The sequence below is a fragment of the Carcharodon carcharias genome, chromosome 5 (assembly GCF_017639515.1).
Source record: "Carcharodon carcharias isolate sCarCar2 chromosome 5, sCarCar2.pri, whole genome shotgun sequence".
Classification (NCBI taxonomy): domain Eukaryota; kingdom Metazoa; phylum Chordata; class Chondrichthyes; order Lamniformes; family Lamnidae; genus Carcharodon; species Carcharodon carcharias.
Window position 1 is genome coordinate 104,421,841 of NC_054471.1, and position 15,945 is coordinate 104,437,785.

At 40.8% G+C, this 15,945-nt stretch overlaps 1 protein-coding gene across 4 annotated transcripts in view; it reads left to right on the forward strand.

Annotated features, from left to right (window-relative positions):
* lrrc1 (leucine rich repeat containing 1) overlaps positions 1 to 15,945 on the forward strand; it is a 158,005-nt gene that overhangs the window by 98,752 nt on the left and 43,308 nt on the right. For all 4 annotated transcript variants that reach the window (XM_041187133.1, XM_041187132.1, XM_041187134.1 and 1 more), the window contains 4 exons: positions 3,258 to 3,332; positions 5,786 to 5,930; positions 7,979 to 8,097; positions 14,162 to 14,245. In XM_041187133.1, the coding sequence (XP_041043067.1) occupies positions 3,258 to 3,332; positions 5,786 to 5,930; positions 7,979 to 8,097; positions 14,162 to 14,245 (423 nt within the window). The remainder of the gene's footprint in view (positions 1 to 3,257; positions 3,333 to 5,785; positions 5,931 to 7,978; positions 8,098 to 14,161; positions 14,246 to 15,945) is intronic.

A 15,945-nucleotide genomic window follows, 5' to 3' on the forward strand; every position in this document is an offset into this window, starting at 1 on the left:
ACAATGCTGATAGCCAACTGCTTTGTAGGAATGGAACTCTTTCTTCCCCTTCACCATCCTCCACTGGGCCATGGAGATCCCTGTTGACCTCGGTGACGTTTAGAGCCCCGGGTCATTATCAAAATGTGGTGGACCTCCTAGCCTCTGTCAGTGTGTTGAGCTGAACCAGGTCTGGAAACCAGGCTTACTGCAGTATGTTAGAAGGCTGCCTACAAGCTGTCTGAAAAATTGGGTAAAAGCATTTTTTAAAAAATAAGATATTGGTTCTGTTCGGACTCGTGCACAGCCATGCCCTGAAAGAGTTTGCATACAGAACTCTATGATGGAACCTCTGGGTCCCCCTCCACTGAATTTTTAGTGCTGGAAGCTAGGACCTGACATGTTCTCTTTGCGCCCCATGTTGAAATGGAGCTAATGGCATGAAACATGACAGAGGCCGAATTCTCTTATGCTATACACATGACTGCCCATTTTGTTGCTCTGTGGCCACCTTCTAGGAACTGAGGCAGCAATGGAAAGTGCTGTGAGCATTTTGCCAGCTCCATCTTCCTTAGCAAAGCCTTGACCTAGAAATTTAGCAACTAAATTTAATATATGATTAACAGTTTAAAAAAAGTTCTCAAAGAGCTCATTAAAGTAGACTATAAACCTGTCACTTTTATCTTTGAAATCTTTCCTCTGTATAGACCTGCCTTTTGTGATTGGTCCTTGCATTTCTTGGGTGCAGTGGGGAGGGAGAGGTGCCCACTTTCTTTCAATATTTCTCAACATCTGTTGGCACAGAGGCTGCTGCTATTATGATTGCCAAGCAAGATATTCTTGGCAAAATCTTATTCAGCTTCACTTCAATAAATGAAGTTGAGAGTTTGTGCAGCCCAATTTTTCTTTCTGAGGTCTCCAATGCCAATAGAAATATAGTCAGGCCTTGAGCCATATTTAGTCTACCAACATTTGCTCAAAGCTGGATCCCAATTATAATAAATACAAATAGCAATAACAATTCTGTTGAGAGAGAAACAGAGTTAATGTATCGAGTCCAATATGATTCTTCTTTGGAACCAAAGAATAGCCATGTTGGACTCAAATTGTTTCTCTCTCCACAGATTTTGCCAGACCTCCTGAGTTTTTCCAGCACTTCTGTTTTTACTCTGACGTGCTTTCCCTTGTATGACAGTGACAAGGTGCCACATACCACAACACCTGATGCCACACAGGGGTAAGATCATTTCAGTGGCTATTGAAGTTTTGGAGTAAGAGAGAAAAGAAAATCAAAGACACATCCGAACTTAGCATCCCATTTGAACAGATGTATACCTGTTTAATGCCAAGTAAAAAGGCACAATAAAGAAATACCCTGCTTTGCTTTCCTTTTGGGGAAAAAAAAGCTAATTAAGTAATTTCCGACCTGAATATTCTCTTAAATACTTTCAAATTCAATTTAACTGAAGTATCTTTTTTAAACATTACTAGCACTCCAAATGTAAGAATGTACACATTTGCTAAAGAGCTGGAAAAATTTGGAGGGCACAATTGAGGCTGAGGTGCATTGTGACGAAGAACTGGAAGCATCAAGTATTGCATTACTGCTTCTGACTGGCATTGCCTTACTGGCAGTGACATGATGGGGGCAGTCAGTTGAGAATGACTATTATATGTGAGATGTGGAGAAAGAGATAATCAAGATGACAATGGAGTTGAGGGAAGTTTAACTTATTCCACAGAGTCACTTTGTGGCTAGAAATTGCAACTACAGCAGAATGGAAAACCTAATGGGAAATATTAACTCAGCAATTTGCAATGTATAATTCATTGTACCATAACTTCTGTCGGAGTAGCCCAAAGGCTGTCTGCGATTACAAACATGTAAGAGTGACAGGATGGACCAAGTTTAGAGTTATCAGTAGAGTTAGCAAAATGTTGAATCATTTTTGCTGTGAGTGGGAGGAAGTGAATTGGGAGAAGGTAATTGATCTATTTTTGGAAAAAAAACTGTGCAAGCTGCTACTCGTTGGTAATTCTTAGTAAACCTGACCTCTCATTTATCATCTAAATTGCTGGTGCTTGTTTTTCTACTATGCAAAACCTGGAAGATCACAGGAGGACTTTTATATCCAGGTAGCTAAGTACAATAACGAAAATTTGGTTTGAGCCCTGGACGATGCTACTGTACTGGAAAGTGTGTGAAAGAGGTCACACTTTTCATTCATGGTGAAGTGAGAATTCACCTACATGAGACACCCTTGACACTGAGCACAAATAAAGTATCAGAGTGAAACCTAAAAACACAACACTGATATCCTACTGCTTTGTCTGCCGCATGGGAAATTTGTGTGTAGAAGTGTTTGCCGCCTTGAAGTTTAGGTAATAGTAACTACAGCTTAGACTTCAGTAAGAGCACTAATGTAGACTTTCTGCAGCTTTTTAGGATGTTCTGCATTCAGTGAAACAATTTTCTTGTTCTGATCACAAGGATTATTTTTCGTTGGGCAGGTTCAAATACCTGCTATTTCTTTCAGAACATTTGTGAAATAATCCTTTATTCCAGTGGGCTAATTCTGAGTAGAATTCATAAGCTAACTGAATTAAACATTCTCTGAATTCCATCAAAGCCAATGTTAAAAAAGGATACACCACAAAGGTTGTTGCTCTTCTTTGCCAATTGACTTTCAGAATATGGATCTCTTAAGTTGTTGAATGGATTGTTTGTGTGTTACCTGAACAACTTATTTCTTCATTTACATCAAGTGTGAAGTAATTGGATGAGAGATGGCTACTATTCTTCACATGTCTGTTATATCCCTTCAGAAAGCAGCTTCCCCAGTTCAACCAGTTTTAGGGACCAGCCTCTTTCCCTGCCATAACAGTCGTGTTGGTATTTGTTTACTGCTTCCTTAAAAGCATATTGTGAAAAATTCAAATGTTAAATGTCATCGTTACCATCAACATGGCCTCAGATGAGTCTCCAGTTTTGTGTTGTTCTTCAATCTGTGCCCCAGTACTGTGTTTCAGCTGCACTCACAGCCCATCCGGACCTTAAATGTGAAAGTCAATTTGCCCTCAATTGTCACTTTAATAATTAAAATTTACTGTGAATATTTGGCAAAAACTGAGGGGGTGAATAATGTTTTCAGAAATATTGTGCAATATTTTAATTTAAGTTTTTAAAAATTTCTGAATGTTTTTCATGTGAAGTGAGCAATACAATTTTCACAGGTGTGTAGCAGCGATTAGTGAATTTTTAATTTTCTTATTTGCAGCCAGAAACTACAGGATCACTTTCAAACCTTAAGGATTTGTGGCTGGATGGGAACCAACTAGTGGAATTGCCTGCGGTAGGCTTGTTCTGCAATTACTGTCTTTCCTTCAATGCTTTCATAGTGCTTGTTGATAGGAATTGCCCTATTCTTGGTCTTTTGATTTTTTTTCAGGTATTGTCTCTTTGCTATAGTTCAGTTAATTAAAACCTTGGTCCTTCTACTTTTAAGTGTAGTTTATTCAAGCCTTTGATTTATTACCCAGCTGTACTTCCGTTTGAAGAATGCTAAGGCTGAAAAGCTGCCATATTTCTGACGTTTTGTCATAAGAACCTCAAGCATTGCTTTACCTTTTCCAAGCTTAGGGAAGCTTGATGCTGAATGACTGAGACTTGTATGGTTCATAACTAAGTTTGTGATTATTTTTGCCCCCTTATTTTTACCTTGGGAATTCTGTGCTTTCCTTTTAGACAGGAGAGTAAGCAAGCATTACTATGAGCCTTTCCATGCTTGCCTCAGCCATAAGTAGGCATGCTTTTCAAGGTCGGAGAGACAATTGTTTTCCTCTCTCAAGGCATTATACTGTATCAGCATAAAGTAGTCTATTCATTGCATTCACAAGTATCACCTAGCTGTTGAATAGACTTATTAAAGGTTTTCAAACTTGTCTGTCTGGGTGATATCATAACAGCCACCGCCCCCTCAATCCACCAACCATGACCCTCTCTCCTGATTTCTGAAAGAAAACCATTATCCTATAGAAAGCAGGGCTTGTGTATAGACAAAATAACAATGGAAATAATGGACTAGTGAGTTAGTACAGAAATCTAGAAGACTTTGTTGGCATTTTGGGATCCCTCTACGCCCACCGAAGGTGGGAAGGTTGCCGTGGAAGTGGAGAACGGGACTATTAAGGCAATGGTGTGGGAGGTGGGTCCAAATATGTAAATATTGTTCTGTGGAAGGGAGAGGGGGCACTGTTTGTGGAAATGGGCAGGAGAAGCATTGGGAAGGCTGTGAGCAGTAGTGGGGAAAGGAATTTCCAAATAAAAATCCTGTGGCATGCAGATGGGAGTAAAAGATAGCTGATTCAGAGGGTTGGGAGTTCTAGAAATGGGTTCTGTTCTTTTATTGGGGGGAAGGGAAGAAGTGCAGAAGCTCCTAAGTAGCTGGGGCAAGCACTAAAATGAAAATTGCTGCTCATTTCACAGGGGGCTGGGCCTGGATGAATGCTGCAGTATATCGTATGCCTAGATGTCATGAGGGTCATTGCAGGAGCACGAAGATGTGGCCTGGATCAGAGGCACCTGTTTATATATGAGTCATTGGGTGGATTTCAGCTGATTGTTGAGATAGGAGGGAATGATCGGAATTTAGGCTATTCTGGGGATTGAATAGAAAGTGCTGGGTTTCATGGTGTACTGCCACCATGGTGGAAGCCAATGTGAGTGCTGGAGGATTATTGCCACCTCCCAGGGAGGTAAGTGAAATGAGTTCTCCAAAACTTTAGGAGTTAGAAAGGTGAATTTACATTTTGTTGAAATATTTTGTTTTCAAAAGCTAGATGTTTGTGTGCCATGTAGAATAGGAAAGGAAGTGAACAGCCAATAGTCTGAGAAGGGACATAACCAATGGCTGGAGTCCAAAAGACACTGCAGGGGAGCCATTTTGAAATGAAGCAACAATTAGAAAGATGTGAGCATTGTTACACTTTAAAAAAAAAAGTGCTAAATAAATAAAAACATTCATGTGCTGTTTAATACTTCCCATTTGGAAGTTAAGCTGATCAATCAAGTTTGCAGCCAAGCTGGTATAGTGTGTTCAGGGAGCTGCTCATACCGGCAGTTGTGTTTGTACGGTCAAGCCTCTGTCGGTCCCATAGTAAATGTTGGTGGAGAAAAATGTTAAGCTTTTTGAGGGAATTGTGAAAAGCTGGTGGTGATATTGCACAGTCAGACTGCTGACTTTAGGTAGGCATTTTCCATTTGAAATATGGCACAGACATTTGTTACTTAAAAAAAAATTAACACACAAAGCGCAAACATAAATAACAGGAAGCCCAGTGGCACAGGTGGGAAGTGCACGCAAACAATATTTGTAATACATATTTTTCCTTTAGATTTAGTTGTTGGGTAAACATTGATGGATGAGTTCTAGTCCAATAGCCGAAGAAGCTTTGAAGTAATTTTTCACCAAATGTGCAGGCGGATTTAAGATGTAAACTTAAATTTGTGTTTCCAAATGAAATTGAGGCATGCTAATTTTTTAATATTTAGTTAGCTGAACACTCCTTTTCACTTTTCATTAGCTTAATCTCTTGGATGCTAAGCTAACACATATCTCGATTTAAGGACTCGCTTTCCACTTTGGATTTTTGGAAATGGCTGATGACAAATACAGAAGCTTTTCGTTTAAAGAGAATAATCGTTTGAAATCAACGGGAGGGAAACTGCCCCTTCTCAGCAGTGCAGGCTTTACCACTAGACTTTCATGTAAAGACACAAGTTCTGTTTTCTTTTTAATCAAAACAGGAAATTGGAAATCTGAAGAACTTGCTGTGTTTGGATGTGTCGGAAAATAAACTGGAGAAACTCCCGGAAGAGATTAGTGGACTTGGTTTGCTCACTGATCTGCTGGCTTCACAGAATCAACTGGAGGTTTTACCAAATGGAATTGGTAGGTTCAAGTTTGTGAAATTGGTGTGGTATATATGGGAGGGCTATGTGCACGACCCAGTTAATTTCCCTCGGATAGATTTCCTCGCATTTTTAGATCTATCAATTAACAAAATATGGCCTATGGAGAATATTTTGATCTCCCAGGGATGTCCGCTACCTGTGTATGTAACTGAGTGCGTTCAGGAATTTTGAAAACTCCTCCCTTCACCCCCACCCCCACCCCCACCGAGGAATTTTACTTTTTAATGGTTTGCCCTGAGGTGAAACTGTAGATTTTTGAGAAATCGCGGAAGAGACAACCTGGTGAGAACACCAAAGCATATAAGCACTTTTGTGAAATGCCCATCTGCAGTAGAGCTGTGTGAGAATCCCATTGCAGGCATGGTGAGCTGAATGGCCTTTTCCTGTGCTGAAAAAAAACCATGTCTCTTTCACTGTTTGGTAACACATTGAGGAACATGCACGGTTGGTTTCGTATTCATTGAGCTTTATAGAAACTGAAAGATGCTAGCACGAAACTGTAAATTTGTCATCATAAGTTTTGCCTTCAGCTTTTTAGAGGGTGGATCTTCAGTCTTGAGAAAACTCGCTTGAGTGACCTGCACTGTGAGTCTCTTGGTAGCTCTCATTATAATGTGTCCTATCTTGAATTTTGATTACAATGTTCCAGTGCAACTAAAGATAATTGTATCAAATATGGGAGTAAGTATTTTGCCGTCACTCCCTTCAGAGGTAGCCCCACCTTCAGATATGGTACTTTAATATGAAGTGGCGTAGAAATAAAACTTTGAGCTTCAATTAGGGAATGGTGATTTACATCACTTGGCAATTAAACCAAATCTGGGTGGTGTATAATGTAAATCTGCAGTTGACTTGTGGTGATCTTATTGAAACGTATGACATTGATGGGGCTTAGCATGGTAAATGCTGAGAGGATGTGACCCCTTGTGGGAATCTAGAGCTAGGCAGCACAATTTCAAAATAAGGGATCTCCAATTTAAGAGGGAAATGAGGAGAAGTTTCTTCTCTTGAGGGTTTTTAATCTTTGGAAGTCTCTACCTCAGAGAGCAGTGAAGGCTGGATCATTGAATTTACTCCAAGTTTGAGGTTGACAGATTTTTGATCTACAAGGGAGTCGGGGTGAAATGCCTGTCTGCAGTAGAATTGTGAGCGAGCCCCACTGCAGGCAAGGTGAGGGGCTGAATGGCCTACTCCCCCTTTTTCTTATGCTTTTACGATGATATCTCTTTAGGTGTTTTAAACTTGATAAGAAAGCTGATTCCCTGCAAACTCAGCTTGGAAATATGTTGTTGATTTTTGTCTGCTGCATATGTCAGCTTTACTTAGCTTTGATTTTTTTTTTTCATTTCCTTGGTTGCTTTACCGTAAATAATAAATAATTAACATTTTGAAAGTTTTTCTTCCATTCCATTGTAACATATACTTGAGGAATGTGGGTTCATGCTCTGGTAGCCATTTCAGGACATGCCTAGGAGCAGTTCACATTCAATAGGAATGGTTTAGAAAGAAAACACCAGAGAGTGAATTTTATTCTTAGAAACCAGGAAAACCTGGATGGACTTTCTCCCTCCTTCTCTGCATTGTCTACAAAGAGGTAGCTCCTACATGAAATTTCCATTATCCAATTAAGCTGACACCAAGTTGCGTGATGTAGACATTAACAGTGATTGAAAATCTCTGCTAATAGGTATAAACCCAAGACAAACTGCTTGTCTCTTTAATTAGCTAAGATCATAACATTATTTGCACAACAGCAATTAGAACCAAATTAATGTCTCTATTGATCTGAGTCCAAAAAATTTTAGCTAAATACTTTATCACATGGTTAAAAGTTTATAAATCTTAACCATGCCTTGGGGGTGGTGGTTTTGCCATCTAAGCACATCTAACACATCTAAATATAACCTCTTTCGTTGCCTTCTCTGAGAAATGAGATTTCAAATCAAATTTATATGTAAAATAACTGCTTAATAAATCATCATGCAAAAGTTTCCTTTCTTATTTCTCCCTCTTGCCTTCCTGTAGGAAGACTAAAACAGCTTTCCATTCTGAAGCTTGATCAGAATCGTTTGGTCCAGTTGACAGAAGCTATTGGCGAATGTGGAAACCTTACGGAGCTTGTGCTCACAGAAAATCAGCTGGTGGTCAGTATTTCCTTGTAATATTTATTGCTGCACCTGCATCAGTAACTGCAGAATAAACTGCCTGTGAACCTGTGTCTACTCCCCAGTTCAGTTGAGGCAAAATGACACTGGGAATGTTGTCAGTGTAATGGGGCTTTGCAGCATCTCATTTACAACACTGAAACAGGCCATTCAGCCCAACTGGTCTATGCTGCTGTTTCTTCTCCAAATGTGACTTCTCACTATATCTCATCTGATCCTATCAGCATAACCTTCTATTCATTTATTCCTCATGCTTATCTAGCTTTCCCTTAAAGCACATCTATGCTATTTTCCTTGACTATTCCTTGTGTTGATGTCTTTTACAGTCTTGCCACTCTTTGAGTGCAGAATTTTTTTCCTGACTTCCCTAGTGGTTTTATTAGTGGCTCTATTACATTTATGACCTCCAGTTTTGGACTGTTCCCCAAGTGGAAGCATTTTCTCTTATCTACCCTATCAATCCCTTTTCATTGTCTTAATCCAATCACCCCTCAGCCTTCTCTTAGTGAAAGAGCCCTAGTCTGTTTGGCATTCCTGATAAATATCTCCTCTCCATTCTGGTGAATATTTTTTGTGCTTTCTTTAATACCTCTATGTTCTTTTATAGCATGAAGACCATAATTGTGTACAGTCACTTCAAGTTTGGTCTCACCCAGATTTTATTCAAGTTTAGCATAACTTATTTGATTTCAAATCATTTGCTGTATAAATTAACTCCAGTGCTTTGTTTTTTTTTTATGGCTTTATTAACTTGCGTCACTAACTTTAGTGATTTGTGCTTCTGTACCATAGGTCCCTTTGCTCCTCTATCCCATTTGGACACTTACCATCTAACTGGTGTGTGGCCTCCTGATTCTACGTATGAAAATGCACTACCTCGCACTTTCTTATATTGAAATTTATTTGCCAGTTAGGCATTCTGCAAGTTTATTAATACCTTCCTGTATTTTATCACATTTTTCTTTTTATTAACTATACCTCCCAGGTTGGTGCTGTCTTTTTATTCATTCATGGATGTGGTCATCGCTGGCTGGACCCAGCATTTATTACCCATCTCTAATTGCCCTTGAAAAGGTGGTGGTGAGCCACCGCCTTGAACCCCTGCAGTCCATGTGGTATAGGTACAGGTGTTGTTAGGGAGGGAGTTCCAGGATTTTGACTCACTGATAATGAAAGTATGGCGATATATTTCCAAATCAGGATGGTTATTGGTGTGGAAGGGAACTTGCAGATGGTGGTGTCCCCATGTGTCTGTTGCCCTTGTCCTTCTAGGTGATAGAGGTCGCAGGTTTGGAAGGTGGCATTGAAGGAGCCTTGGTGAGTTTTTGAAGTGCATCTTGTAGATGGTTCACACTGCTGCCACTGTGAGTCGGTGGTGGAGGAAGTGAGTCAGTGGTGGAGGAAGTGAATGTTTAAGGTGGTGGATAAGGTGCCAATCAAGGGGGCTGCTTTGCCCTGGATGGTGTCAAGCTTCTTGAGTATTGTTGAAGCTGCATTCATCCAGGCAAGTGGAGAATATTCCATCACACTTCTGATTTGTGCCCTGTAGAAGGTGATCAGGCTTTGGGGAGTTGGGAGGTGAGTTACTTGTTGCACAATTCCTAGCCTCTGACCTGCCCTTGTAGCCACAGTATTTATATGGCTGGTCCAGTTCAGTTTCTGGTGCAATCCCCACTTTTGATCTTATGATGGAAGAAAGGTCATTTATGAAGTAGCTGAAATAGCAGGGCCGAGGACTCTACCCTGAGAACCCCTGAAGCAGTATCTTGGAGCTGATGTGATTGACCTCCAACAACCACAACAATCTCCCTTTATGCTAGAAATGACTCCAGCCAGAGGGGAGTTTCCCCCCTGATTTCCATTGACTCCAGTTTTGCAAGAGCTACTTGGTGCCGCACTCGGTCAAATGTGGCCTTGATGTCAAGGGCAGTCACTTTCACCTCACCTCCAGAGTTCCGCTCTTTTGTCCATGTTGGACCAAGGATTTAATAAGGTCAGGAGCTGAGTGGCCCTGGCGGAAACCAAACTGAGCGCCAGTGAGCAGGTTATTGCTCAGTAAGTGCCGCTTGATAGCACTGTTGGTGACATCTTCCATCACTTTACTGATCGAGAGTAGACTGATGTTTTGGCTAGGTTGGACTTGACGTGATTTTTGTGGACAGGATGTTTGCAAATTTTGAAATTGCATATCTGACTCCCGAGTCCAAATTGTTTATCTAAATTGTGAAAAATTGTGGTCTCAGCGTTGAAGACTGTGGAACACACCCACCTATTGCCAGTCTGAATAGCTTTGCTTAACCTCTACTCTCTCCTTTGTTTTGTTTTGTCGGCAGCTTGCTATTCATTCTGCTTCTTCTCCCCTGATTCCACATGCTCTTACTCATGAGTCTGCATTATCTAAGGCCTTTTGAAAACCTAAATATATTTCATCTGTTGCATTAACCCTGTCAGCAAAAGAAATGGAAGGAACTTTGATTCTACCTGTAACTAACGCTAACTCATTGAAATTGCCTTGCTGACTAATAGCAATGATGGTAACACTCAGATTCCCCTCATAAGCAATAATAAATAACTCAGATAGTAAGACGTGTAATGACCTAATATCATAAATGTAAGTAATAGTAGTCATGCAAGATACCGTTGGGTGAGTGTCCTGATGTCATCGTACACTCGTGCGATATTTCGCTCGGTGGGCGAATGCAGCTTGGAAGTGCGCCCGCCGACAATTAAGCAGGCAATTAAGTCCATTAATGGCGCAATGGTCAGTGATTTTTCATGGCCCATCCAACATTAAGGTTGGCGGACAGGCCAATCGGCCGGGCGGCCTTTACATTTTTGATGAAACCTCGTCCAAGGGTGGGATGAAATCTCAGTTAGGAAATAAAATAAAAAGAAATACCTGGGGACAGCATTTTTTTTTTGAGGTTTGCTTTCAGGCGCTGGTTTGTGCTGCATGAATGTTTTTTGCAACTTTTTTGTGTTTTGTTTTATTATTTGGGAGGTCTGCAGCTCCCTGAGGCAGCTGTTTGCTTTCAGGGAGCTCAGTGGAAGTGCTCACCCACGCCTGTTATCACCTGCCCTCTTCCCGTCCCCGCCCTGGCAGCGCTGAGCTTTTCAGCGTGAGTTTCACTTAGGCTGGCCGGTGTCAAATCGCGGTCGGGGCTTGTTTTCCAACCTCTCTTGGGCTTGCTGATCGTGCCTGCTTGACAAGGGAAAAATTCAGGCCATAATCTTTCAAAGTGTCTTGAAATGAGGCAGATTTTACAATGGCATCATAAGTAATGGTCCATTCCAGGCAGTTTTAAAACAATTCTGGCACTTCTCAACCTGATATTTTGCTTGCAGACTCCCAGAGGGACCTCGCACATTCCATCAACTTGAACAAAGGGGTGGTTAATGTTGGTGATGGTATCTGACTGAGTTCAGTTTTGTACCACAGGAGAGGATATGGAATGTAGTGATTGAAAGATATAAGGGGTGTCTGTCGCCTTTGGGCATTCATATTGATATTTGGGGATTCTGGTGGGTGAAAGCTTTAGATTCAACATAGTGGAACTGCCTTCTTGTGCAGTGTAAAATGTGACTGGACAGTTCCCCTTCATTGTTTGGAACTTTGAGCAATGCAGCAGAAGTACTTCCATTGGACCATGTGTGAGGTCCAGAAACAATGCAATAAAGTGGTTTTATGGTAAAGCAGTTGCAGGGAAAGGAGGGTTCCAGCCCAAACCAAATTCCTCAAAACCTTGGATAAGGGAGTCTGCATTGTAATACACATGACCCTCTGCCAAAGTCCCTTGTATAAGGATGTGGATTTGTTAGTTGGTGACAAGTAAGCCTGATATGTGGCTTTGCACTTTGATGTTCTACATTTAGAACATCAATGTGGATGCCCCCATTACAAGTTTTCCTGCTTAAACCTTTTACCTCTGAAGGTGCATGTCTGTCCTACAATCAATGTGAAAATTCTGGGTTTTGACCTAACAGCTGATGAAAGGATTTATTTGGTGGCTGGGTAAGAGACGGCACATTATGTATCCATGTTTTGGTGTGCTGCCATGTTGGAAAGTGGAACTGAGCCTTTTCCTATGTTCTGTGGCAGATTCTATAACATAGTACCTGAAACAGACTGGTTTGCTCAGATACTATTTAATTGACATGTCCCGAGCAACCCCATGATTTGATGGAGCCGAAAAGAGCTATGCTTCTGGGCACACTGGGGTGGATCAGAACCCAACACCCAATAAGGACCCAAGAAGCTTTGTGTAATCCATTTACAGACATTTGGCACGTAATTGCTCATGTTCCCCAACTCCCCATCCCTCAGCACTCCGAGGGAAAGGAGGGGTTAGTGGGATGAGGAAAAAGAACTTAGCCAATTGTTTGAGTGTGTTGTTCGATTAAACAAAAACTCCAAATACGTAGAGCCATTTAATGTGACTATTATGTGTAATCTCTGTGGAGGCCTTCCTTCAGATCTTCCATAGGCCATATCAGATCATCTTCATTTAACCATTTGAACATCTAAAGTTTTGGGCAGTGAAGGGCATCACATGTGCATTGTGTTTTGGAAAAGTAAGGCGATATGATGAAACCAGTGAGTCTCGCATTGGGTGGGAGCAGGTGTCTTGTGATTGCTGACTTTACTTTCAGGACCAGTGATCCTGTTAACATGACCATTTCTGTGTTTCTCAATATTAAAAAGCTGTACTTTCCTCACCATATTTCCTGCAATACTCTCCCTGCACTTTGGGATGCCAACTTCCCATTTGATATCTCAACATTTACTTGCCTGTAAAGTGTTATTTGACTTGACAATAGTATTGCAACCACATAAAAGGCATTTCCTTAAAGTAGCCCGTGAGCTAAGGGTTTGTTTGTAGCTGCAATGGCTTTTATAGTTGAATAGTTGGAGTTTGCCTTTGCAAGTCGACTCAAGAAGCAAAACAGGCCCTGGGGAGTGAGTGAATGCTCCTGTTTCGCTTTTATTGCAGGTGGTGGCTCTTGGTAGTTTGATTTTCCAGCAACTTCCTCGGTCTCTCCCTATTGAGAAGCAGTTTCTGTTTCAAGCAGTCTCTCTCGTGATGTTGAAGATGGTTCTGCACGCAAAGTGGCTGTTTGCAGCCAGACTCATACAGTTCCAAAACTAAAATGGCTGCTATCCCAAACTGTCGGAACATGCTTCCATATTCGGCATGGGGTTAGTCCTGGGTTTTGGGGACAGGGGTGCATAGACCCATTCATTGTCTTTTTAACCGAGGTAATTAATCTTTTAATGGTCTCAATGGTTCCATTCTCCCACGTTCGAGGAGATAAAGATGGGATATTCACAGCTCCAGGGAAGTCACAGAGAGGTTTTGTTTACCTTGGCGGAAATGCAAATTGAATTTCAAACACCTTCATATGAATGGTTATGCCTACCTGCAATCAACTTGCTGTTACATTGCAGTGGAAAAGGTCAGGTGACTTTCGGCAGCCATCTTTAAAGCTTCTTAAAAGAAAGATTAGCTTTTTTACAAAATTGTTAATATCACAACTACACCTTTGCGACAAATATACAACTTGGTATTTTGGGTGCTGCTCTTGAATTATATTTTTTAAAACTAAAAAAACCGCGCAATTCAATTTCAATGAATTCTACTTGGCTGCTGTGAAGAGGCGATGTGGAGTAAAATAATCATGTGAATTCACATATCTTGGATCAAGTGCTCTTTTAATTCTTGTTTAAACTGTTGAATATTTAGTTCAGAAAGATATGTGCAAAGACTCATGATTCTCAAGCTGGTATGGCCACTATTATCAAGAAAGAAAGGAAGTGTTTATATCCAAAAGAATATATGTGTGTATTGGAAATTTTAATGAAAATAATTTGATTTATAGCCCTAATTATTTTTCTTAAACATTTATTGCAGTTCCAATGCTTGGGTGGAAATTGAAATAAGAGCCTCTTGTACTTGAAAAGTCCTTCTTAATATTTGAACAACATTAAGAACCTGATAGATTTTGGATGTATTGTATTACAGTTGTAAATTGTTTTTTTTTTAAGGGTTTGCCAAGAAGTATTGGAAAGTTATGGAAGCTGACAAATTTTAATGTGGACAGAAATAGATTGACTTCCATTCCTAAAGAGGTAAGGCTTGTGAATTCTCAATTCTGAATTAATGAGGCTGGTGTTTAGAAATCATCTCAATTATTGCTTGTTGAGGGAGCAGATGGTGCAGTTTCTAAAAGTGCGTGCTTGCACCCATCACTAGGATCACACTAACAACCCCTCTTGGACACCTTCAGACATCTTCTGAAGAGAGGGATTTCTCATTTGCAGCTGTGGAATCTAGTTTTTTTTTTTAGAGTTACCTCTTATTAAGAAAGCACCTGGAGCAAGTTGGGTTCCATCTTAAAAGGAATAATTTTCCAGAGTGAGACCCACTTGGATGTTCTGAGAACAAACTGAGTTCAAATTGTCTAGAACTTGCCTAAGTAATCAATATATTGTGTGCTATTACTTGCACTGCTGCTGAAGAGGAAATCGTTTAAATTATCTATTTGTTGTTGAAAAACATTTTGGTCCATAACTTCCGACCTCCAGGGAGCTTGTATCATGGAGATGCATTGGGGGACTCACTCCTACTCAACACCTGCCCTCCCCAGGAAGTACCTATGCAAGGACTGCACAGGAATTACCCAGGACTTCAAACTTCTGATGGACAATTACCCTGCACTGGGAACCATCTGATACTCCAATTTAAATTAGAAACTTTGTGCGGTTCCGACTGTGTTCCAAGAGTAGTTATCCAGGACAAGTTAGAAGAATTAAAACAACTTCTAACTCCTGGGTAACTATAGTACTGAACTCCCCATGGGACCCTCACCCCCACCACCCCCCCCGCCCCCTCCCCCAACTGCCCTTCTGACTACTCTCCCAACACCCCTGACTACATCCCGCACCCCGACTACCCTTCCGACTCCACCCCACCGGCTACCCTCACCCCCTGACTAATGTGATTGCCACTCTTCAGAAGTCTTGGCCCTTTACTTTTGTTGTTAAAATTATAACTGAATCACAGGAAGCTTTACTAGTAAGCAAATGCAGTTTGGTCAATTAGTCAGGATGTACAAGATGTAGTGCTTTGAATTGTTTAAGTGTTTATATGGCGTGATTCAAAAGAAAAGGCATTTCTAAAGTATTGTAAAATCTGGTGCACAAGTTTTGATGTGCACATGGCGTCCCTATTTCAGTGCTGTCATATCAATGCAAACAATGTCACTCCAGTGCTCAAGGCAGTCCCCTACAATTAGAAGACAATATATATATATTCTATTTTCCTCAGCCCATTTTAAATCTAATATCTTCCATTAAGTCAATATTGACCTGATCACTTTAAAACCAGAGGGCTATGTATACAAATATGACCCAAAATGACCTCCTGAATGACTTCCCTTCTTTCCTATGTGCTCCACACTTCCCACTCTCCCTGGTAATATGGGGCTATACTTGGTCTCTGCATGCTGTCTGAAACTATAGCCATTCAGAGTTGGAAACTTGCTTCTTGTTGAACAGAGTGCAGGCTGTTGATGCAACAAAGTCTCATGGATGTCTACAGCACAGAATGAGGCCATTCTGCCTATCATGTCCATGCCGGTCAACAAAGACCTGACTATACTAATCCCGTTTTCCAGCGCTTGGCCCGTAGCCCTGGAGACTACGGAAATGCAAGTGAATATCTAAATACTTATTAAATGTTACAAGAGTTTTTGATTCAACCACCCTTTCATCCAATGAATTCCAGATTCCCATCACTCTCTGGGTGAAAAAATTTCTCCTCAACTCCC